Source organism: Melanostigma gelatinosum (assembly GCF_949748355.1).
Source record: "Melanostigma gelatinosum genome assembly, chromosome: 8".
Taxonomy (NCBI): domain Eukaryota; kingdom Metazoa; phylum Chordata; class Actinopteri; order Perciformes; family Zoarcidae; genus Melanostigma; species Melanostigma gelatinosum.
The window spans coordinates 27,997,711-28,022,710 of record NC_136641.1 but is presented as its reverse complement, the minus strand read 5'-3'; the positions used below and the strand labels follow the sequence as shown (position 1 = coordinate 28,022,710).

Here is a 25,000-nt window from a genome sequence, read left to right as displayed (position 1 = left end):
TTTAGCTTTGCTGTCATTGGCCGCTTTTTTTAAAGGCCACGCCTTTCTCCTGTTATGCATGGCCTGTTAGTGGACTGAAGTCCTCGGCATCATTTTTGAACCGACCAATCACAGACGAGGGATTCTGTGTGACAGATTGCATATTTTCTAAATGAGGTTTTATCACATTCCTGTGTCTTTAGAGGACGTTTCATTGATTCATGACTGATGAGCGTTTTAATTACAGACCTTCAGTCCGTCTTTGATGGACGCTTCTTTTTCTGGTTGTTTCTTCGTTGCTCTACGGTGATGTGGCCTCAAGTTTTCATGAGAACCCTGATTCACATTCCATCTGGGACTCAGACAGAGAGACTTGGAGACCTAAAGACCCGGAGACGTCCTCACTGTTTTCACGGTCATCGTCTGCGGAAGCGAAACATCAGCTGCAGTTTTTCTACCAAACACAAAGTTTCTGTGTTCAGACTGAAGCTGACTCTTCTAAAGACTGTTGTTGTTGTTGTTGTTGTTGTTGTTTATAATGCTAGCTGAGCTCTGTGGTTGCCATGGTAAGCTGACCCGACTGTTGTTGCGCACCTGCAGGTTGTTGTTGTTGCTGCTGCTGCTGCTGCGGAGCATCTGAAGCTGCTCCTCGTGATGACGCTGTTAACGTGTTGCTACGCTTCTGTGTGTGACCGTGAGGCTGCTGACACACACACACACACACGTACACACACACACACGTACACGCACACACGGACCAGCAGGAACTGAGTGAAGCTGATTATCAGTTTTTAACGAGAAAAAATGAACAGTAACATTTGAAAAGCTGCTGTTAACGAGCCTCGACATAACGAGTTAAAGCTCGTTAACGAGTTAAAGCTCGTTAACGAGTTAAAGCTCGTTAACGAGTTAAAGCTCGTTAACGAGCTTCGACTTTTACTCGATGTTCTAACTAAACTGTTCAAAGAGACAAAGATCCTCAACAGAAGAAGAGATGAAATCAGCTGGAAGCTTTGATTGAAACAGGAACTTTCAGTTTCACAATAAAAACATTTTATATTTATTATCATATAATAATTAATATTATTTCATTCAGTGTGTGCTGGCTGTCACATTTAAAGAGGTTTCAGCTCGGTGGATCAGGTCTTTAATCAGCCTGGATCCAGATCACAACCTGACATTAAATATGAAAGTCCGGCACTTTAATAATAACAGCATAAAGACGACGTTCAGCGACAGATCACTTCTTGGCGGTGAGATTTCCCAGCCTGGGCGGTGCCGTGAACGCAGCACCATCGTGTTTGACTGTTCTCAACCTTTTACAGCATGACTATTTTTCTACCGGAGAAACGTGTTTTTATTGAGACGAAGCCTTAAAAAGTTTAGAGACAATGAAGAAGACAAATAAGCCATTTATAGAGAAGAGCTGAGCTTTGGACCAAGGTTTCCAGCGTCTTTTAACGTTACGGTAACGTTTCTACGACGGCGTCGTTCAGAGGCAAATGAGATTAAAGTCGTAAATTTACAAGTAAAAACGAGCGTGGCTTCACTTCACACGGTCGTTTCCTGTTTGAGAGACGTCGTCTGCCATGTGACGTCTGTCATGTGACAGTATCGTGTCTGTCGTGTCGTCTATCATGTGACGTGTGTCACGTGACGTTGTCTGTGATGACATCTGTCATGTGGTTCTTTTTATCTTTATTATTCAGATTATTTCTTTCACCAGCACACCAAGAATGTTTTTATATTGATCAGAACAGCGTTGCATTCTGGGTAGTGTTTAACAAATTAAATGGAAAAAATGATGTCACTTTAAAATATAAACTTTATTCTAACAAAACGTTTCTATCAGAGAAACATGAAAGTAGAAGTACTGTTACTGCAGTAAAAGTACGAATACCACAGTGTACAAGTACTGTTACTGCAGTAAAAGTATGAATACCACAGTGTACAAGTACTGTTACTGCAGTAAAAGTATGAATACCACAGTGTACAAGTACTGTTACTGCAGTAAAAGTACGAATACCACAGTGTACAAGTACTGTGTTACTGCAGTAAAAGTACAAATACCACAGTGTACAAGTACTGTTACTGCAGTAAAAGTACGAATACCACAGTGTACAAGTACTGTGTTACTGCAGTAAAAGTACGAATACCACAGTGTACAAGTACTGTGTTACTGCAGTAAAAGTACTAATACTACAGTAGAAGTACTCTGTTAAAATGACACATTATTTAGCTTGTTGAACGTTTCATTATTAGATCAGCTGATCAAACGGAGGCCTCACACGGCCAGAAGTATGTGGACACTTTAAACTAGGGGTGTCAAACCCCCGGCCCGGGGGCCGAATCCGGCCCGCCACGTCATGTTATGTGGCCCGCGAATCCGCCAGCAAAAACAAAAACAAAAAAAGTTTTTTGTTTTTTTGGGGGGGGTTTTAAAGTTAGACTTGATAATAAAAATATCCCCATGGTCGGAATTATGAGATAGAAAGTCACAACTATGATAGAAAGTCATAATGATGAGATACTTAAACACAGAAGCAGCTCTTTGGCTGGTTATTGTTCACTTGTATTGAGAGTACATTGAAGACTACTTTGAACGTGGCTTTAAAACACATGAAATACTTCACGTGGGATTGTTGTGCAAACGCACCCTTGAAAGGATTTTAAGCATTGGACAAAGTTATGGTAATAACTTGTGTTTGATATTTGTCTTTGATATTTTCTTTAATAGTTTGATCTTTGATAGAGTCATGTGGGTTTATTAACCCTCAATTAAAATGATTTATGTTATAATAACAGAAATGTGCTTAAATATATTTTTACATTTATATAACTGAATGTACAATATTTTTACACTTGAATAAACAATAATCAAATGCAGAGACAGTTATTTAACAATATGTTAGGAGAAGTTTACACAGTCTTACATTTACAACCGGCCCTTTGAGGGCGACGTGATGCTGATGTGGCCCGGAGTGAAAATGAGTTTGAGAGCCCTGCTTTAAACTGATCAAGCTACGCTGTTTAACATGTTTATGTTTCCAAACTCAACATTCTGTTTTATCTTTGTTAATAAAGAGACAACATTCTACAGATTTGAGTGTAAACAGGAAACAGACTCATTGTAACTTCATACTTATTGATCGTTAGACCGACATACTTCTGGCCGTGTGTTGTATTCATGTCCCATGATGCTTTGCAGTAGGATGAGGTCCTGATAAGAGCTATATCTTCTTACTCTTTTTCTATGTTTCTGTACATTAAATCTAGATATAATCTTTAATATTCTGTCTTAATGACGTCTTGTTTCTGTGGCCTATTGTCGCTCTCAGAGCCTGCTCGGCCCCGCCCCTCCTCGGCTGTGATTGGCCGCGGGGTTTATTGACGTAGGGGCAGGGCTTGCTTTTATTTTTCTGAGACAGTGTTCCACGTGTCATTTACTGGAAATATTAAAAGATATTTTTTATGGAAATTAATTCAGTGTTTGAGAAGATGATTCATCCAACACACTAATGTATACAAACAAATGTATACACACACTAATGTATACACACTAATGTATCCACACTAATGTATACACACTAATATATACACACTAATGTACACACACCAATGTATACACACTAATGTATACACACCAATATATACACACTAATATATACACACTAATGTATACACACTAATATATACACACTAATGTACACACACCAATGTATACACACCAATGTATACACACCAATATATACACACTAATGTATCCACACTAATGTATCCACACTAATATATACACACTAATGTACACACACCAATGTATACACACTAATGTATACACCAATATATACACACTAATATATACACACTAATGTATACACACTAATATATACACACTAATGTATACACACCAATATATACACACCAATGTATACACACTAATGTATCCACACTAATGTATCCACACTAATATATACACACTAATGTATACACACTAATATATACACACTAATGTATACACACTAATATATACACACTAATGTATACACACTAATATATACACACTAATGTATACACATGAATATTGTCAAGAAAAGTTGAGCCCACAGAGCTGCCTCGAAAACATGCATACACGATCAGGGGAAGGTCAGGATATAAAAAGCATATAATCAGAAATCAATAGTTAAAGTGTAATCTAAAGATAAAGTGTATGATCGTTACATAACAAATGTTTAATACATAGAGTGATTTAACAAATGTAAACCTGATAATAATATGTGTATCTGAGTATAGTGCAGTCTGAGTGTAGAAAGTACGGAGAAAGAGGAAGTAAGCAGGGTGTTGGCTTCAAGGGATGGGGAAATAATGATGGTTGAGAAGAAAAGACACAAAGCACAATAATGATGAAGGATGAGATCAATAATCATTTTATAAGCAAATGTGTACTAACCAAACCGATTTAACAAATGTAAAAACTGATTAACAAATGTTCTGTGTGACCGGAGCTGCGATGTAAGAAAAGTGCTTGTCAGGATGACTTGCAGAAATTAGGAGAAGACTGTTGCAAGAGATGAGTCAGAGGCAGGAAGCCTGGACTTATATGGACATGTTCGAACCCAACATCCTTTCCAGAGGGTGGGGGGGATGAGAGCATGTATTGAGCAGGAGGGGGGCTAGCAGCCCAAAAGTGTTATAAAAGAAGTAACTTGCAAACAGCAAGACGGGATTTCATCGCGGATGCCGTCCAAGCGCATCGGAGGAAGATACTGAAGCCTGCAACTGATGTATTGAGGGCTTCGTCTCAGTTCACGGAAAAGAGACCTCTGTTCGTGGACATTGCGATTAAAAGACGAAGTTTCTAAACTCTCCCCACCGCTCACCTCTTAACATCTGAACAACGGAGAAGCCGCAGCTGCCTGAGAAAGACTTTGTACTGAGTTTTGGGGACTGCTGAACGGGCTCCGTTGCGGAGCGGGAGGACCGAGGGTCTGGCCAGACCGTCGCTCCTAACAACTCCAAAATAACTCTTTTCGTCGCACCATTGGACATCCGGCTCCAACCGAACCGTCTCGGCGACTAAAACTAATGAGTATAATCGAAGAAGATAATTAAATTGACTAATCATGTGTAGTGACATTTTATGTGAGCTGTAGCTGTAACCCCTGCAAACTAACTAAATATAACCTGCAATAAATATCTAATCTGCATTTAAAGTGAAATTCTCAAGTGCATTAATTTGCTGATGTAGTAAAGAGTTCCTCGTGACAGTAAAAAGTTAAAGCTATTGTATGTCTAACAACTGAGTTCTGAAAGGTTATCCTAGAGACCGAATCCACTGAACAACCCCTTACGGTTTTAGCAAGAATTAATCCTAGCCGTTAAAACCTAACCTGGCATTTACCAAGAGCACGGATCCATAAGAGGGAAGCTGCCATAACCGACGCGACTGGTGGGAGCGCCCGGGGCCAGGACTGGTCTCTCGGCCGAGTGCGCTCTGACCGGAGGAAGCAGGGTAGACGTCGGGAGTAAAGGCAGTTAGCGGAGCCAGGCGAGTTCCCTCGCCAGAACACCAGCTCGAGAATCTTTTAATAGAGAGCTGAGTCAGTAATTAGCCCCGTATCGGGCCAGAAGTACCCAGGATCTAACAATATATACACACTAATGTATCCACACTAATATATACACACTAATGTATACACACTAATATATACACACTAATGTATACACACTAATGTATACACACCAATATATACACACTAATGTATCCACACTAATATATACACACTAATGTATACACACTAATATATACACACTAATGTACACACACCAATGTATACACACTAATGTATACACACCAATATATACACACTAATATATACACACTAATGTATACACACTAATATATACACACTAATGTACACACACCAATGTATACACACCAATGTTAACACACTAATGTATCCACACTAATGTATACACACTAATATATACACACTAATATATACACACTAATGTACACACACTAATGTATACACACCAATATATACACACTAATGTACACACACTAATGTATACACACTAATATATACACACTAATGTACACACACCAATATATCCACACTAATGTATACACACTAATGTATCCACACTAATGTATACACACTAATATATACACACTAATATATACACACTAATGTATCCACACTAATGTATCCACACTAATGTATACACACTAATATATACACACTAATATATACACACTAATGTACACACACTAATGTATACACACCAATATACACACACTAATTTATACACATGAATATATACACACTAATGTATCCACACTAATGTATACACACTAATATATACACACTAATATATACACACTAATGTACACACACCAATGTATACACACTAATGTATACACACCAATATATACACACTAATGTATCCACACTAATGTATACACACTAATGTACACACACCAATGTATACACACTAATGTATACACACCAATATATACACACTAATGTATACACACTAATATATACACACTAATATATACACACACTAATGTATACACACTAATATATACACACCAATGTATACACATGAATATATACACACTAATGTATCCACACCAATATATACACACTAATGTATCCACACAAATATATACACACTAATGTATACACACGAATATATACACACTAATATATACACACTAATATATACACACTAATGTATACACACTAATATATACACACTAATGTATACACACTAATGTATACATACTAATGTATACACACTAATATATACACACTAATGTATACACCCTAATGTATACACACTAATATATACACACTAATGTATACACACGAATATATACACACTAATATATCCACACGAATGTATACACACGAATATATACACACTAATGTATCCACACTAATATATACACACTAATGTATACACACTAATGTATACAAACTAATGTATACACACTAATATATACACACGAATATAAACACACTAATGTATACACACTAATGTATACACACTAATATATACAAACTAATGTATACACACACTAATGTATACACACTAATATATACACAATAGTATATACACACTAATGTATACACACGAATATATACACACTAATGTATACACACTAATGTATACACACACTAATGTATACACACGAATATATACACACTAATATATACACACTAATGTATACACACTAATATATACAAACTAATGTATACACACACTAATGTATACACACTAATATATACACACTAATGTATACACACTAATATATACACACACACTAATGTATACACACACTAATGTATACACACACTAATATACACACACTAATATATACACACTAATATACACACACTAATGTATACACACACTAATAGATACACACTGATGTCTACACACACTAACACATACACACTAACATACACATACTAATGTATACACACTAACATATACACACTAATATATACACACTAATGTATACACACTACTATATACACACTGATGTCTACACACACTTATGTATACACACACACTAATGTATACACACACGAATATATACACACTAATATACACATACTAATGTATACACACTAATTCATACACACTAATGTATACACACTAATGTATACACACTAATATATACACACTGATGTCTACACACACTAATATATACACACTAATGTATACACACACGAATATATACACACTAATATACACATACTAATATAACTACATATAGTGTAGTTAGTTAGTGTAGTTAGTTAGTGTAGTTATTGTAGTTAGTTAGTAGGGGTGTAACGGTTCACAAAACAAACGGTTCGGTACAGTAGAAAACTATAAATGCAGAGAAATGTACTTGATTTTAAAATATATTTATTCATTACAACTAACATCATGAAGTTATTCTTTGACTTTGAACAATGATGGAACTATACCTGAGTGACGCATCTTCTGGGGTGTCTTCACGCAACACATCAGCATAAAAAACTAAAACTGCTCCTTAATGTTATGTAGTGTTGTTACTTACATCTTCTCATCATCATCTCAGTATGAACAATGATGTCAGGTGATGTGTTACAGTCAGGTGATGTGTGTTACAGTCAGGTGATGTGTTAAAGTCAGGTGATGTGTGTTACAGTCAGGTGATGTGTGACAGTCAGGTGATGTGTTACAGTCAGGTGATGTGTGTTAAAGTCAGGTGATGTGTTCCAGTCAGGTGATGTGTGTTACAGTCAGGTGATGAGTTACAGTCAGGTGATGCATTTCAGTCAGGTGATGTGTTACAGGCAGGTGATGTGTGTCACAGTCAGGTGATGTGTTACAGTCTGGTGATGCGTGTAACAGTCAGGTGATGTGTGTTACAGTCAGGTGATGTGTGTTACAGTCAGGTGATGTGTTACAGTCAGGTGATGTGTTACAGTCAGGTGATGTGTGTAACAGTCAGGTGATGCGTGTAACAGTCAGGTGATGTGTGTAACAGTCAGGTGATGTGTTACAGTCAGGTGATGTGTGTTACAGTCAGGTGATGTGTGTAACAGTCAGGTGATGTGTGTAACAATCAGGTGATGTGTGTTACAGTCAGGTGATGAGTGTAACAGTCAGGTGATGTGTGTTACAGTCAGGTGATGTGTGTAACAGTCAGGTGATGTGTGTAGCAGTCAGGTGATGTGTTACAGTCAGGTGATGTGTTACAGTCAGGTGATGCGTGTAACAGTCAGGTGATGCGTGTAACAGTCAGGTGATGTGTTACAGTCAGGTGATGTGTGTTACAGTCAGGTGATGTGTGTAACAGTCAGTAGATGTGTGTAACAGTCAGGTGATGTGTGTTACAGTCAGGTGATGTGTTACAGCCAGGTGATGTGCGTTACAGTCAGGTGATGTGTTACAGTCAGGTGATGAGTTACAGTCAGGTGATGCATTTCAGTCAGGTGATGTGTTACAGGCAGGTGATGTGTGTCACAGTCAGGTGATGTGTTACAGTCAGGTGATGTGTTGCAGTCAGGTGATGTGTGTTACAGTCAACTGATGTGTGTTACAGTCAACTGATGTGTGTTACAGTCAACTGATGTGTGTTACAGTCAGGTGATGTGTTTCAGTCAGGTGATGTGTTACAGTCAGGTGATGTGTGTTACAGTCAACTGATGTGTGTTACAGTCAGGTGATGTGTTACAGTCAGGTGATGCATGTAACAGTCAGGTGATGCGTGTAACAGTCAGGTGATGTGTTACTGTCAGGTGATGTGTGTTACAGTCAGGTGATGTGTGTTACAGTCAGGTGATGTGTTACAGTCAGGTGATGCGTGTAACAGTCAGGTGATGCGTGTAACAGTCAGGTGATGCGTGTAACAGTCAGGTGATGCGTGTAACAGTCAGGTGATGCGTGTAACAGTCAGGTGATGTGTGTTACAGTCAGGTGATGTGTTACAGTCAGGTGATGTGTGTAGCAGTCAGGTGATGTGTGTAGCAGTCAGGTGATGTGTGTTACAGTCAGGTGATGTGTGTAACAGTCAGGTGATGTGTGTAACAGTCAGGTGATGTGCGTCACAGTCAGGTGATGTGCGTCACAGTCAGGTGATGTGTGTCAGTCAGGTGATGTGTGTCAGTCAGGTGATGTGTGTCAGTCAGGTGATGTGTGTTACAGTCAGGTGATGCGTGTAACAGTCAGGTGATGCGTGTAACAGTCAGGTGATGCGTGTAACAGTCAGGTGATGTGTGTTACAGTCAGGTGATGAGTTACAGTCAGGTGATGTGTGTTACAGTCAGGTGATGTGTTACAGTCAGGTGATGCGTGTAACAGTCAGGTGATGGGTGTAACAGTCAGGTGATGGGTGTAACAGTCAGGTGATGTGTTACAATCAGGTGATGTGTGTTACAGTCAGGTGATGTGTGTTACAGTCAGGTGATGTGTGTAACAGTCAGGTGATGTGTTACAGTCAGTTGATGTGTTACAGTCAGGTGATGTGTGTAGCAGTCAGGTGATGTGTTACAGTCAGGTGATGTGTTACAGTCAGGTGATGTATATTACAGTCAGGTGATGTGTGTTAAAGTCAGGTGATGTGTTCCAGTCAGGTGATGTGTGTTACAGTCAGGTGATGTGTTACAGTCAGGTGATGTGTTACAGTCAGGTGATGCGTGTAACAGTCAGGTGATGCGTGTAACAGTCAGGTGATGTGTTACAGTCAGGTGATGTGTTACAGTCAGGTGATGAGTTACAGTCAGGTGATGTGTGTTACAGTCAGGTGATGTGTTACAGTCAGGTGATGCATGTAACAGTCAGGTGATGCGTGTAACAGTCAGGTGATGTGTGTTACAGGCAGGTGATGTGTTACAGTCAGGTGATGTGTGTAGCAGTCAGGTGATGTGTGTAACAGTCAGGTGATGTGTTACAGTCAGGTGATGCGTGTAACAGTCAGGTGATGTGTTACAGTCAGGTGATGTGTGTAACAGTCAGGTGATGCGTGTAACAGTCAGGTGATGTGTGTAACAGTCAGGTGATGTGTTACAGTCAGGTGATGTGTGTAACAGTCAGGTGATGTGTGTAACAGTCAGGTGATGTGTGTTACAGTCAGGTGATGAGTGTAACAGTCAGGTGATGTGTGTTACAGTCAGGTGATGTGTGTAACAGTCAGGTGATGTGTGTAGCAGTCAGGTGATGTGTTACAGTCAGGTGATGTGTTACAGTCAGGTGATGCGTGTAACAGTCAGGTGATGCGTGTAACAGTCAGGTGATGTGTTACAGTCAGGTGATGTGTGTTACAGTCAGGTGATGTGTGTAACAGTCAGTAGATGTGTGTAACAGTCAGGTGATGTGTGTTACAGTCAGGTGATGTGTTACAGCCAGGTGATGTGCGTTACAGTCAGGTGATGTGTTACAGTCAGGTGATGAGTTACAGTCAGGTGATGAGTTACAGTCAGGTGATGCATTTCAGTCAGGTGATGTGTTACAGGCAGGTGATGTGTGTCACAGTCAGGTGATGTGTTACAGTCAGGTGATGTGTTGCAGTCAGGTGATGTGTGTTACAGTCAACTGATGTGTGTTACAGTCAACTGATGTGTGTTACAGTCAGGTGATGTGTTTCAGTCAGGTGATGTGTTACAGTCAGGTGATGTGTGTTACAGTCAACTGATGTGTGTTACAGTCAGGTGATGTGTTATAGTCAGGTGATGTGTGTAACAGTCAGGTGATGCGTGTAACAGTCAGGTGATGTGTGTAACAGTCAGGTGATGTGTTACAGTCAGGTGATGTGTGTTACAGTCAGGTGATGTGTGTAACAGTCAGGTGATGTGTGTAACAGTCAGGTGATGTGTGTTACAGTCAGGTGATGAGTGTAACAGTCAGGTGATGTGTGTTACAGTCAGGTGATGTGTGTAACAGTCAGGTGATGTGTGTAGCAGTCAGGTGATGTGTTACAGTCAGGTGATGTGTTACAGTCAGGTGATGTGTTACAGTCAGGTGATGCGTGTAACAGTCAGGTGATGCGTGTAACAGTCAGGTGATGTGTTACAGTCAGGTGATGTGTGTTACAGTCAGGTGATGTGTGTAACAGTCAGTAGATGTGTGTAACAGTCAGGTGATGTGTGTTACAGTCAGGTGATGTGTTACAGCCAGGTGATGTGCGTTACAGTCAGGTGATGTGTTACAGTCAGGTGATGAGTTACAGTCAGGTGATGCATTTCAGTCAGGTGATGTGTTACAGGCAGGTGATGTGTGTCACAGTCAGGTGATGTGTTACAGTCAGGTGATGTGTTGCAGTCAGGTGATGTGTGTTACAGTCAACTGATGTGTGTTACAGTCAACTGATGTGTGTTACAGTCAACTGATGTGTGTTTCAGTCAGGTGATGTGTTACAGTCAGGTGATGTGTGTTACAGTCAACTGATGTGTGTTACAGTCAGGTGATGTGTTACAGTCAGGTGATGCATGTAACAGTCAGGTGATGCGTGTAACAGTCAGGTGATGTGTTACAGTCAGGTGATGTGTGTTACAGTCAGGTGATGTGTGTTACAGTCAGGTGATGTGTTACAGTCAGGTGATGCGTGTAACAGTCAGGTGATGCGTGTAACAGTCAGGTGATGCGTGTAACAGTCAGGTGATGCGTGTAACAGTCAGGTGATGTGTGTTACAGTCAGGTGATGTGTTACAGTCAGGTGATGTGTGTAGCAGTCAGGTGATGTGTGTAGCAGTCAGGTGATGTGTGTTACAGTCAGGTGATGTGTGTAACAGTCAGGTGATGTGTGTAACAGTCAGGTGATGTGTGTAACAGTCAGGTGATGTGTGTAGCAGTCAGGTGATGTGTTACAGTCAGGTGATGTGTTACAGTCAGGTGATGCGTGTAACAGTCAGGTGATGCGTGTAACAGTCAGGTGATGTGTTACAGTCAGGTGATGTGTGTTACAGTCAGGTGATGTGTGTAACAGTCAGTAGATGTGTGTAACAGTCAGGTGATGTGTGTTACAGTCAGGTGATGTGTTACAGCCAGGTGATGTGCGTTACAGTCAGGTGATGTGTTACAGTCAGGTGATGCATTTCAGTCAGGTGATGTGTTACAGGCAGGTGATGTGTGTCACAGTCAGGTGATGTGTTACAGTCAGGTGATGTGTTGCAGTCAGGTGATGTGTGTTACAGTCAACTGATGTGTGTTACAGTCAACTGATGTGTGTTACAGTCAGGTGATGTGTTTCAGTCAGGTGATGTGTTACAGTCAGGTGATGTGTGTTACAGTCAACTGATGTGTGTTACAGTCAGGTGATGTGTGTTACAGTCAGGTGATGTGTGTTACAGTCAGGTGATGTGTTACAGTCAGGTGATGCGTGTAACAGTCAGGTGATGCGTGTAACAGTCAGGTGATGCGTGTAACAGTCAGGTGATGTGTGTTACAGTCAGGTGATGTGTTACAGTCAGGTGATGTGTGTAGCAGTCAGGTGATGTGTGTAGCAGTCAGGTGATGTGTGTAACAGTCAGGTGATGTGTGTTACAGTCAGGTGATGTGTGTAACAGTCAGGTGATGTGTGTAACAGTCAGGTGATGTGCGTCACAGTCAGGTGATGTGCGTCACAGTCAGGTGATGTGTGTCAGTCAGGTGATGTGTGTCAGTCAGGTGATGTGTGTCAGTCAGGTGATGTGTGTTACAGTCAGGTGATGCGTGTAACAGTCAGGTGATGCGTGTAACAGTCAGGTGATGCGTGTAACAGTCAGGTGATGTGTGTTACAGTCAGGTGATGAGTTACAGTCAGGTGATGTGTGTTACAGTCAGGTGATGTGTTACAGTCAGGTGATGCGTGTAACAGTCAGGTGATGGGTGTAACAGTCAGGTGATGGGTGTAACAGTCAGGTGATGTGTTACAATCAGGTGATGTGTGTTACAGTCAGGTGATGTGTGTTACAGTCAGGTGATGTGTGTAACAGTCAGGTGATGTGTGTAACAGTCAGGTGATGTGTTACAGTCAGTTGATGTGTTACAGTCAGGTGATGTGTGTAGCAGTCAGGTGATGTGTTACAGTCAGGTGATGTGTTACAGTCAGGTGATGTGTTACAGTCAGGTGATGTGTGTTACAGTCAGGTGATGTGTGTTACAGTCAGGTGATGCATGTAACAGTCAGGTGATGCGTGTAACAGTCAGGTGATGTGCTACAGTCAGGTGATGTGTCTTACAGTCAGGTGATGTGCGTCACAGTCAGGTGATGTGTTTCAGTCAGGTGATGTGTGTTACAGTCAGGTGATGTGTTACAGCCAGGTGATGTGTGTTACAGTCAGGTGATGTGTGTTACAGTCAGGTGATGAGTTACAGTCAGGTTATGTGTTAGTCAGGTGATGTGTGTTACAGTCAGGTGATGTGTTACAGCCAGGTGATGTATGTGTATGTATATATATATATATATATACAAACACACACACACACACTCAAACAAACACACACACACAATCAAACAAACACAAACACACACTCAAACAAACACACACACACAATCAAACAAACACAAACAAACACACACACACAATCAAACAAACAAACACACACTCAAACAAACAAACACACACAATCAAACAAACACACAAACAAACACACACACACCATCAAACAAACACACACTCAAACAAACATACACACACAATCAAACAAACAAACACACAATCAAACAAACACAAACACACACACACACACAATCAAACACACACACACAAACACACAATCAAACAAACACACACACAATATAACACACACAAACACACACACACAATCAAACACACACACACACACACAATCAAACAAACACACACACAAACACACACACAATCAAACAAACACACACACAATCAAACAAACACACACACACAATCAAACACACACACACAAACACACACAATCAAACACACACACACACAAACACACAACACACAATCAAACACACAAACAATCAAACAAACACACAAACACACAATCAAACACACACACAATCAAACACACACAACCACACACACACAAACACACAAACAATCAAACACACACACACACAAACAATCAAACACACACACACACAATCAAACAAACACACAAACACACACACACACAATCAAACACACACACACACAATCAAACAAACACACACACACTCACACACACAATCAAACAAACACACACAATTAAACAAACACACACTCAAACAAACACACACACACAATCAAACACAAACACACACTCAAACAAACACACACACACAATCAAACACACACACAAACACACACAATCAAACAAACACGCACTCAAACACACACACACAATTAAACAAACACACACAATCAAACACACACACACAATCAAACAAACACACACACACAATCAAACACACACAAACACACACACACACAATCAAACACACACACACACAATCAAACACACACACACAAACAAACAAACACACAATCACACACACAAACAAACACTCACACACAATCAAACAAACACACACACACAATCACACAAACACACACAATCACACAAACACACACTCAAACAAACACACACACACAATCAAACAAACAAACACACACACACCATCAAACAAACACACACACAATCAAACACACACACACAATCACACAAACACACACAATCAAACAAACACACACTCAAACAAACACACACACAAACACACACACTCAAACACACACAAACAAACACACAAACAAACACACACTCAAAAACACACACACAACCTTTACCTCCACCTCCACCTTTACCTCCACCTCCATGTTTACCTTTACCTCCACCTTTACCTCCACCTCCATCTTTACCTTTACCTCCACCTTTATCTCCATCTTTACCTTTACCTCCACCTTTAACTTTACCTTTACCTCCACCTTTAACTTTACCTTTACCTCCACCTCCATCTTTACCTGGTTTAGGGCTGGTTCAGGTTTATAGTTAGGGCTGGCTCAGGTTTATAGTTAGGGCTGGCTCAGGTTTATAGTTAGGGCTGGTTCAGGTTTATAGTTAGCTCTGACTCAGGTTTATAGTTAGGGCTGGTTCAGGTTTATAGTTAGGGCTGGTTCAGGTTTATAGTTAGGGCTGGTTCAGGTTTATAGTTAGGGCTGGCTCAGGTTTATAGTTAGGGCTGGTTCAGGTTTATAGTTAGGGCTGGATCAGGTTTATAGTTAGGGCTGGTTCAGGTTTATAGTTAGGACTGGTTCAGGTTTATAGTTAGGGCTGGATCAGGTTTATAGTTAGGGCTGGTTCAGGTTTATAGTTAGGGCTGGTTCAGGTTTATAGTTAGGACTGGTTCAGGTTTATAGTTAGGGCTGGATCAGGTTTATAGTTAGGGCTGGTTCAAGTTTATAGTTAGGGCTGGTTCAGGTTTATAGTTAGCTCTGACTCAGGTTTATAGTTAGGGCTGGTTCAGGTTTATAGTTAGGGCTGGTTCAGGTTTATAGTTAGGACTGGTTCAGGTTTATAGTTAGGGCTGGATCAGGTTTATAGTTAGGGCTGGTTCAGGTTTATAGTTAGGGCTGGTTCAGGTTTATAGTTAGGACTGGTTCAGGTTTATAGTTAGGGCTGGATCAGGTTTATAGTTAGGGCTGGATCAGGTTTATAGTTAGGGCTGGTTCAGGTTTATAGTTAGGGCTGGTTCAGGTTTATAGTTAGCTCTGACTCAGGTTTATAGTTAGGGCTGGTTCAGGTTTATAGTTAGGGCTGGTTCAGGTTTATAGTTAGCTCTGACTCAGGTTTATAGTTAGGGCTGGTTCAGGTTTATAGTTAGGGCTGGATCAGGTTTATAGTTAGGGCTGGTTCAGGTTTATAGTTAGGGCTGGATCAGGTTTATAGTTAGGGCTGGATCAGGTTTATAGTTAGGGCTGGTTCAGGTTTATAGTTAGCTCTGACTCAGGTTTATAGTTAGGGCTGGTTCAGGTTTATAGTTAGGGCTGGATCAGGTTTATAGTTAGGGCTGGATCAGGTTTATAGTTAGGACTGGTTCAGGTTTATAGTTAGCTCTGACTCAGGTTTATAGTTAGGGCTGGTTCAGGTTTATAGTTAGCTCTGACTCAGGTTTATAGTTAGGGCTGGTTCAGGTTTATAGTTAGGGCTGGATCAGGTTTATAGTTAGGGCTTGATCAGGTTTATAGTTAGCTCTGACTCAGGTTTATAGTTAGGGCTGGTTCAGGTTTATAGTTAGGGCTGGCTCAGGTTTATAGTTAGGGCTGGCTCAGGTTTATAGTTAGGGCGGGTTCAGGTTTATAGTTAGGGCTGGCTCAGGTTTATAGTTAGGGCGGGTTCAGGTTTATAGTTAGGGCTGGATCAGGTTTATAGTTAGCTCTGACTCAGGTTTATAGTTAGGGCTGGTTCAGGTTTATAGTTAGGTCCATCAGAAAGAAGAACACCAGACAGGTCTAACGTAGTCCAGGTCCATGTGTACATGTACACATATTTATATGTATATGTGGCTGGCACACTGATTGTAATTCAGTGTTGTTATTTAAGGATAATAATTGTCATAATTACTAATATAATTATCAATAATAATAATATTATTCGTATTGTTATATACACTGTTCATGTTGTAGATTAAAGTTTATTCAAACAAAAGTTGATATAATGTTGTTGAACACAGAAACTTAAAAATAAAGATCCCATTAACGGCCTGACGTAAAAAGACAACTACCGTCGTAACAAGGAAGTGACGTCACTGCCCTCCGTCAGATTGTGTTGATGTTTTGTGGACTGGACGGGAAGAGGATCCGCGGTTTGTTTTTGTTAAAATTAAATAAACTGTCGAAAAGGAGCCGAGTCATCGTCGTTCCTGATCGTCGGTTTCGGTTCGTTACGAGCCTTAAAAGGTCGGTTAACCGAAACATTTGATCCAGAACACACACACACACACACACACACCACCATGACGATCCTCCCGAAGAAGAAGCCCAGCTCCGGTGTCGGTGTCTCGGACCACGCCGACGACAGCGACCGTCGGAGCGGCTCCGATCCTCACCAGCATCAACACCGAGCCGGAGCCCGACCGAGAGCTTCTCCTCCTCCGTGGTCCTCCGGGCGGATCAGCATCGACGCGAGCTCCCGGTCTCAGCAGGCCTCTCCTCCGCCCGTCGGCTCCTCCGTGGTGGGACCGGTGGTGGGACCGGGAGGAGACGGCCGGGACAGCAGCAGCGGAGGAGGAGGAGGAGGAGGAGGAGGAGAACTCATCGTGTCGGCCGGAGGAGGAGGAGGCGGAGAAAGAGGAGAAAGAGGAGGAGGGTTAGGCAGCTGTTGCTCCGGGCCCGGACTGAGCAAGAGGCGGCGGCAGACAGGAACCTGCTCTGGAGGGTTAGCTCTGACCGGAGGAGGACAGGTGACTGGACCAGGAGGAGGAGGAGGATCCGGACAGGACACGGAGGAAGGAGCCGGGAACAACAGCGAGGACGAGTACGAGAACGCGGCACGGCTGCAGTCCGTGGACCCGGCTACAGTGGAGCAGGTACGGAAGCTAACGTTAGCACTAGAGCTAATGCTAATGGGGGGAAATAACAGTAAACGGCTATGTTTTGATGTGTTAGCATTAGCACTAGAGCTAATGCTAACGGGGGAAATAACAGTAAACGGCTATGTTTTGAAGTGTTTGCATTAGCTTTCATGACTTGATAGTAATGAAGTATTGCATACATACTACTACTGCTACGACGACAAGGTACTACTACTGCTTCGACAAGGTACTACTGCTACTCCTACGACAAGGTACTACTGCTCCTATTACTACGACATGGTAGTACTACTACTACTACGACGTAGTACTACTACTACGACATGGTACTACTGCTAATACTACTATGACATATTACTACGACAAGGTACTACTGCTGCGCCTACTACGACATGGTACTGCTACTAGTACGACATGATACTGCTGCTAATACTACTGTGACTTGATACTACTACTACGATAAGGTACTACAGGTGAAACTAACAGACCACAGACTACAAATACAGGAGACAATGGACATGATAGAGAAGACTGTGGATGCTCAGGTGTCCTCACAGAGACGATAACCAGGTGTCCCTGAGGGGACTCTGATTTTCTGATGAGTCAGTATTATTTTTAAAAGATGTGAATAGATTCATATTTTTGTTACATAATGAACATTTCTTTAATAATAACAATAAAATAAGTAAATGATACAAACTGTTTTTTCTGATCAGCTGTTTTGATCATGAATTCATATCTTTTGTCTTTTTGAGAGAAATAATCTGTTGAGTGAAACGTGGACGAGTCGGTGGACATGATGTATTTATAGGACGCTCACATTTAAATACACATCACAACAGCTTTTCACTGACTCAGAGCTCAGGTACCTGAACGCAGCATCTGGGTCATTGTTACTCTTCTATTATGTTAAATATATATATTTTTGTGTCTTTTTCCTTGAATAATATGTGAATTGACTGAATGTGAAATTTTTCACACCTTTAACAAACCTTTAAAAAGTCCACTACACAGCTGACCCTGTGTGTGTGTGTGTGTGTGTGTGTGTGTGTGTGTGTGTGTGTGTGTGTGTGTGTGTGTGTGTGTGTGTGTTCGTGTTCGTTCAGCAGGAGCACTGGTTTGAAAAAGCTCTGAGGGAAAAGAAAGGCTTTGTCATCAAGAAGATGAAGGAGGACGGAGCGTGTCTGTTCAGAGCCGTGGGTGAGTGACAACCACACTCACCTTGTTGTCCCCTCAGGTGTGTGTAGTTCCTCTGGTCACCAGCAGGTGTCGGTGTTGTTTTATTTTCTGCTTCATTTAAACCGTTTTTCTTCTGGACAGAATCAAATACATTTTTCATTGTTCGGATTATTTTTAGAAGAACAGAGAATCCGTCGTGGTTCTACACGGTAATGATCAGCTGAAACAGATAATCATCATAATTCTGATCCAAATGGATTATTTGTCACTTGATATAAATGTGATGACTTTACGCAGGCCTGACGTCTCATGACTAGGGTTGGGTATCGTTTGGGTTTTTTCCGATACCGGTGCATAAACGGTGCCTGAACCGATACTTTTTTCTTCAAATTGAACAATATATTAACTGTTTAAAGTACACTATAAATATAAACAAATACAAAACACTTGGCTTCAAACTACAGCTTCAAACTTTTGAACTATGAACAATATGTGAACTGTTAACAGTTTACAGTATACTTAAATAAATATAAATAAATACAAAACACACACACTCTGTACACACACTGCAGCTTCAGACTTCAGCAATTCTTTTGCAGCAATATGAGCATATTTTCCTTCTCTGGCAAAATACGACACGTCTCATGACTTATTTTATTTTACCAGTTGGTGGCGGTAATGCGCCAATTCGTCATGTGCCAACTGCCAGTACTCCTCAAAGGAGGAGAAGAAGAAGCTTCTGCGTGCCTGTGTTGTGCTGATGAGCGGCAGCGCTATGTACCCGTTGTAATAATACTGTGAGTGAGGAGCGGAGGACCGAGTCCTGCTGCCAGGACGGAGTCATCAGAGTAGTGTAAAAAAAGTATTTCAATCGGCTCAGGCACCGAAAGTAAGCACCGAAAGGAAGCACCGAAATCTGCGTTGCGTTTCAGTCCGGTAGATACCGGACGTATAGGAACCGGTGCCATGCCGGCACAGAGTTTCGGTACCCAACCCTACTCCTGACTCATAAGGACTGATCTCAGTCAGGTTCTGGCTTCGTATCTGATGAGCTCACACAGACCAGAGATCAGCTCGCTCTAGACTTCTGATTCTTCTCACTTCTGTTTTCAGAGGCATGTTTCTCTGCTTCGTCTCACATTTCACAGAAATCATCACACACACACACACACACACAGTAACAGCAACAGCTGCCCACCTGAAACAGAAAGTTAACAGCTCGGTGTAAAACATTTCTGTTCTGGGTGTGTTCACACAAAATCACACACACTCTTTTGTGTTTTTTTTATCGTCTCACAGTTTAAAGTCTACTGAAGCTGAAGTATTGATACTTGTGTCGGTACTTGTATTGATACTTGTTCTGGTACTTGTATTGATACTTGTGTTGGTACCAGTGGTGTATAAAGTACTCAAAAGCCATACTTGAGTAAAAGTAAAGATACCTTACTGGAAAACTACTCCAGTAAAAGTAAAAAGTCACCTATTAGAATACTACTTGAGTAAAAGTCTTAAAGTATCTGATATTTATTGTACTTAAGTACAAAAGTACTTAAGTATCAAAAGTAATTTTCTGATATTAAATGTACATCACAACCTGAACATTAAATGAACATCATAACCTGTTCATTGAAAGTAAAAGTAAATGCTGTTAATAAAAAAGCAAAAGGTCAGAATTATGAGAATGATGAAGTTTATTCTTTTAAGTGCTGTGGCACCATGACCAAGGACATGGAGCTGTGTTGAACATAATTGGGTTGGCTGTGATCCATCCAGGAGCAACAATGTTCAACATAATATATTGTACATAAGTATACTTTTGCATCTACGATGAACTTATCATCATAATTCTCCGAAAAGCAATATGACACGATGAAGGAGTTGTAACAGTGCGTTTATAAGTCTGCTCATTAGACTAGAGGATGTAGAGGACCAATGCATAATATTATGTTCAGCAAAACATATCCACTTGATGCATCAGGTCAGTGTTTAGAGAAAGGACGCCTGCCTTGTAAACTCCTGTGGGCTGATTTGAACGCAATAGACAAAGGTGTTGCTCAAGCTGAATCTGCAATTGGGCGACTGCTCATTGGTACTTGTTCTGGTACTTGTGTTGATACTTGTATTGATACTTGTGTTGGTACTTATATTGATACTTGTGTTGGTACTTGTTCTGATACTTGTGTTGATACTTGTATTGGTACTTGTTCTGGTACTTGTGTTAATACTTGTATTGATACTTGTGTTGGTACTTGTTCTGGTACTTGTATTGATACTTGTGTTGGTACTTGTGTTAATACTTGTATTGATACTTGTGTTAATACTTGTATTGGTACTTGTATTGGTACTTGTTCTGGTACTTGTGTTAATACTTGTATTGATACTTGTGTTAATACTTGTATTGATACTTGTGTTAATACTTGTATTGATACTTGTATTGATACTTGTATTGATACTTGTGTTAATACTTGTGTTGATACTTGTGTTGGTACTTGTTCTGGTACTTGTGTTAATACTTGTATTGATACTTGTGTTGGTACTTGTTCTGGTACTTGTGTTGGTACTTGTATTGATACTTGTGTTGGTACTTGTTCTGGTACTTGTGTTAATACTTGTATTGATACTTGTGTTGGTACTTGTATTGATACTTGTGTTGGTACTTGTTCTGGTACTTGTGTTAATACTTGTATTGATACTTGTGTTAATACTTGTATTGATACTTGTGTTGGTACTTGTTCTGGTACTTGTGTTAATACTTGTATTGATACTTGTATTGATACTTGTGTTGGTACTTGTTCTGGTACTTGTGTTGGTACTTGTTCTGGTACTTGTATTGATACTTGTGTTGGTACTTGTTCTGGTACTTGTATTGATACTTGTGTTGGTACTTGTTCTGGTACTTGTGTTGGTACTTGTTCTGGTACTTGTATTGATACTTGTGTTGGTACTTGTGTTGGTACTTGTTCTGGTACTTGTATTGATACTTGTGTTGGTACTTGTTCTGGTACTTGTATTGATACTTGTGTTGGTACTTGTTCTGGTACTTGTATTGATACTTGTGTTGGTACTTGTTCTGGTACTTGTATTGATACTTGTGTTGGTACTTGTTCTGGTACTTGTGTTGATACTTGTATTGATACTTGTGTTGGTACTTGTTCTGGTACTTGTGTTAATACTTGTATTGATACTTGTGTTGGTACTTGTTCTGGTACTTGTGTTAATACTTGTATTGATACTTGTGTTGGTACTTGTTCTGGTACTTGTGTTAATACTTGTATTGATACTTGTGTTGGTACTTGTTCTGATACTTGTGTTGATACTTGTATTGGTACTTGTTCTGGTACTTGTGTTAATACTTGTATTGATACTTGTGTTGGTACTTGTATTGGTACTTGTTCTGGTACTTGTGTTAATACTTGTATTGATACTTGTGTTAATACTTGTATTGATACTTGTGTTAATACTTGTATTGATACTTGTATTGATACTTGTGTTAATACTTGTGTTGATACTTGTGTTGGTACTTGTGTTGGTACTTGTTCTGGTACTTGTGTTAATACTTGTATTGATACTTGTGTTGGTACTTGTTCTGGTACTTGTGTTGGTACTTGTATTGATACTTGTGTTGGTACTTGTGTTAATACTTGTATTGATACTTGTGTTGGTACTTGTATTGATACTTGTGTTGGTACTTGTTCTGGTACTTGTGTTAATACTTGTATTGATACTTGTGTTAATACTTGTATTGATACTTGTGTTGGTACTTGTTCTGGTACTTGTGTTAATACTTGTATTGATACTTGTATTGATACTTGTGTTGGTACTTGTTCTGGTACTTGTGTTGGTACTTGTTCTGGTACTTGTATTGATACTTGTGTTGGTACTTGTTCTGGTACTTGTATTGATACTTGTGTTGGTACTTGTTCTGGTACTTGTGTTGGTACTTGTTCTGGTACTTGTATTGATACTTGTGTTGGTACTTGTGTTGGTACTTGTTCTGGTACTTGTATTGATACTTGTGTTGGTACTTGTTCTGGTACTTGTATTGATACTTGTGTTGGTACTTGTTCTGGTACTTGTATTGATACTTGTGTTGGTACTTGTTCTGGTACTTGTATTGATACTTGTGTTGGTACTTGTTCTGGTACTTGTGTTGATACTTGTATTGATACTTGTGTTGGTACTTGTTCTGGTACTTGTGTTAATACTTGTATTGATACTTGTGTTGGTACTTGTTCTGGTACTTGTGTTAATACTTGTATTGATACTTGTGTTGGTACTTGTTCTGATACTTGTGTTGATACTTGTATTGGTACTTGTTCTGGTACTTGTGTTAATACTTGTATTGATACTTGTGTTGGTACTTGTATTGGTACTTGTTCTGGTACTTGTGTTAATACTTGTATTGATACTTGTGTTAATACTTGTATTGATACTTGTGTTAATACTTGTATTGATACTTGTATTGATACTTGTGTTAATACTTGTGTTGATACTTGTGTTGGTACTTGTGTTGGTACTTGTTCTGGTACTTGTGTTAATACTTGTATTGATACTTGTGTTGGTACTTGTTCTGGTACTTGTGTTGGTACTTGTATTGATACTTGTGTTGGTACTTGTTCTGGTACTTGTGTTAATACTTGTATTGATACTTGTGTTGGTACTTGTATTGATACTTGTGTTGGTACTTGTTCTGGTACTTGTGTTAATACTTGTATTGATACTTGTATTGATACTTGTGTTGGTACTTGTTCTGGTACTTGTGTTGGTACTTGTTCTGGTACTTGTATTGATACTTGTGTTGGTACTTGTTCTGGTACTTGTATTGATACTTGTGTTGGTACTTGTTCTGGTACTTGTGTTGGTACTTGTTCTGGTACTTGTATTGATACTTGTGTTGGTACTTGTGTTGGTACTTGTTCTGGTACTTGTATTGATACTTGTGTTGGTACTTGTTCTGGTACTTGTATTGATACTTGTGTTGGTACTTGTTCTGGTACTTGTATTGATACTTGTGTTGGTACTTGTTCTGGTACTTGTATTGATACTTGTGTTGGTACTTGTTCTGGTACTTGTGTTGATACTTGTATTGATACTTGTGTTGGTACTTGTTCTGGTACTTGTGTTAATACTTGTATTGATACTTGTGTTGGTACTTGTTCTGGTACTTGTGTTAATACTTGTATTGATACTTGTGTTGGTACTTGTTCTGGTACTTGTGTTAATACTTGTATTGATACTTGTGTTGGTACTTGTTCTGGTACTTGTGTTAATACTTGTATTGATACTTGTGTTGGTACTTGTTCTGGTACTTGTGTTAATACTTGTATTGATACTTGTATTGGTACTTGTTCTGGTACTTGTGTTGATACTTGTATTGATACTTGTGTTGGTACTTATATTGATACTTGTGTTGGTACTTGTTCTGATACTTGTGTTGATACTTGTATTGGTACTTGTTCTGGTACTTGTGTTAATACTTGTATTGATACTTGTGTTGGTACTTGTTCTGGTACTTGTATTGATACTTTTGTTGGTACTTGTGTTAATACTTGTATTGATACTTGTGTTAATACTTGTATTGATACTTGTGTTAATACTTGTATTGATACTTGTATTGATACTTGTGTTAATACTTGTGTTGATACTTGTGTTGGTACTTGTTCTGGTACTTGTGTTAATACTTGTATTGATACTTGTGTTAATACTTGTATTGATACTTGTGTTAATACTTGTATTGATACTTGTGTTAATACTTGTATTGATACTTGTGTTAATACTTGTATTGATACTTGTATTGATACTTGTGTTAATACTTGTGTTGATACTTGT

The 25,000-nt window shown here is 39.8% G+C and overlaps 2 protein-coding genes across 3 annotated transcripts in view; both read left to right on the top strand.

Annotated features, from left to right (window-relative positions):
- Positions 1-3,461, top strand: part of elk1 (ETS transcription factor ELK1) — an 18,794-nt gene extending 15,333 nt beyond the window's left edge. The window contains 1 exon segment of the mRNA XM_079272817.1: positions 1-3,461. This exon segment is cut by the window's left edge and continues 603 nt beyond it. The gene's annotated coding sequence lies outside the window, so the exon portion shown is untranslated.
- Positions 3,462-17,235: 13,774 nt separating this feature from the next.
- The window catches only part of otud5a (OTU deubiquitinase 5a), an 18,230-nt gene continuing 10,465 nt past the window's right edge, over positions 17,236-25,000 (top strand). The window contains exons 1-2 of one of the 2 annotated variants that reach the window (XM_079272819.1): positions 17,236-17,989; positions 19,102-19,192. In XM_079272819.1, coding sequence (XP_079128945.1) covers positions 17,417-17,989; positions 19,102-19,192 — 664 coding nt within the window. In that variant the 5' untranslated portion in view covers positions 17,236-17,416. Of the gene's footprint in view, positions 17,990-19,098; positions 19,193-25,000 lie in introns of both variants that reach the window. The other variant, XM_079272818.1, reaches the window with a different exon arrangement.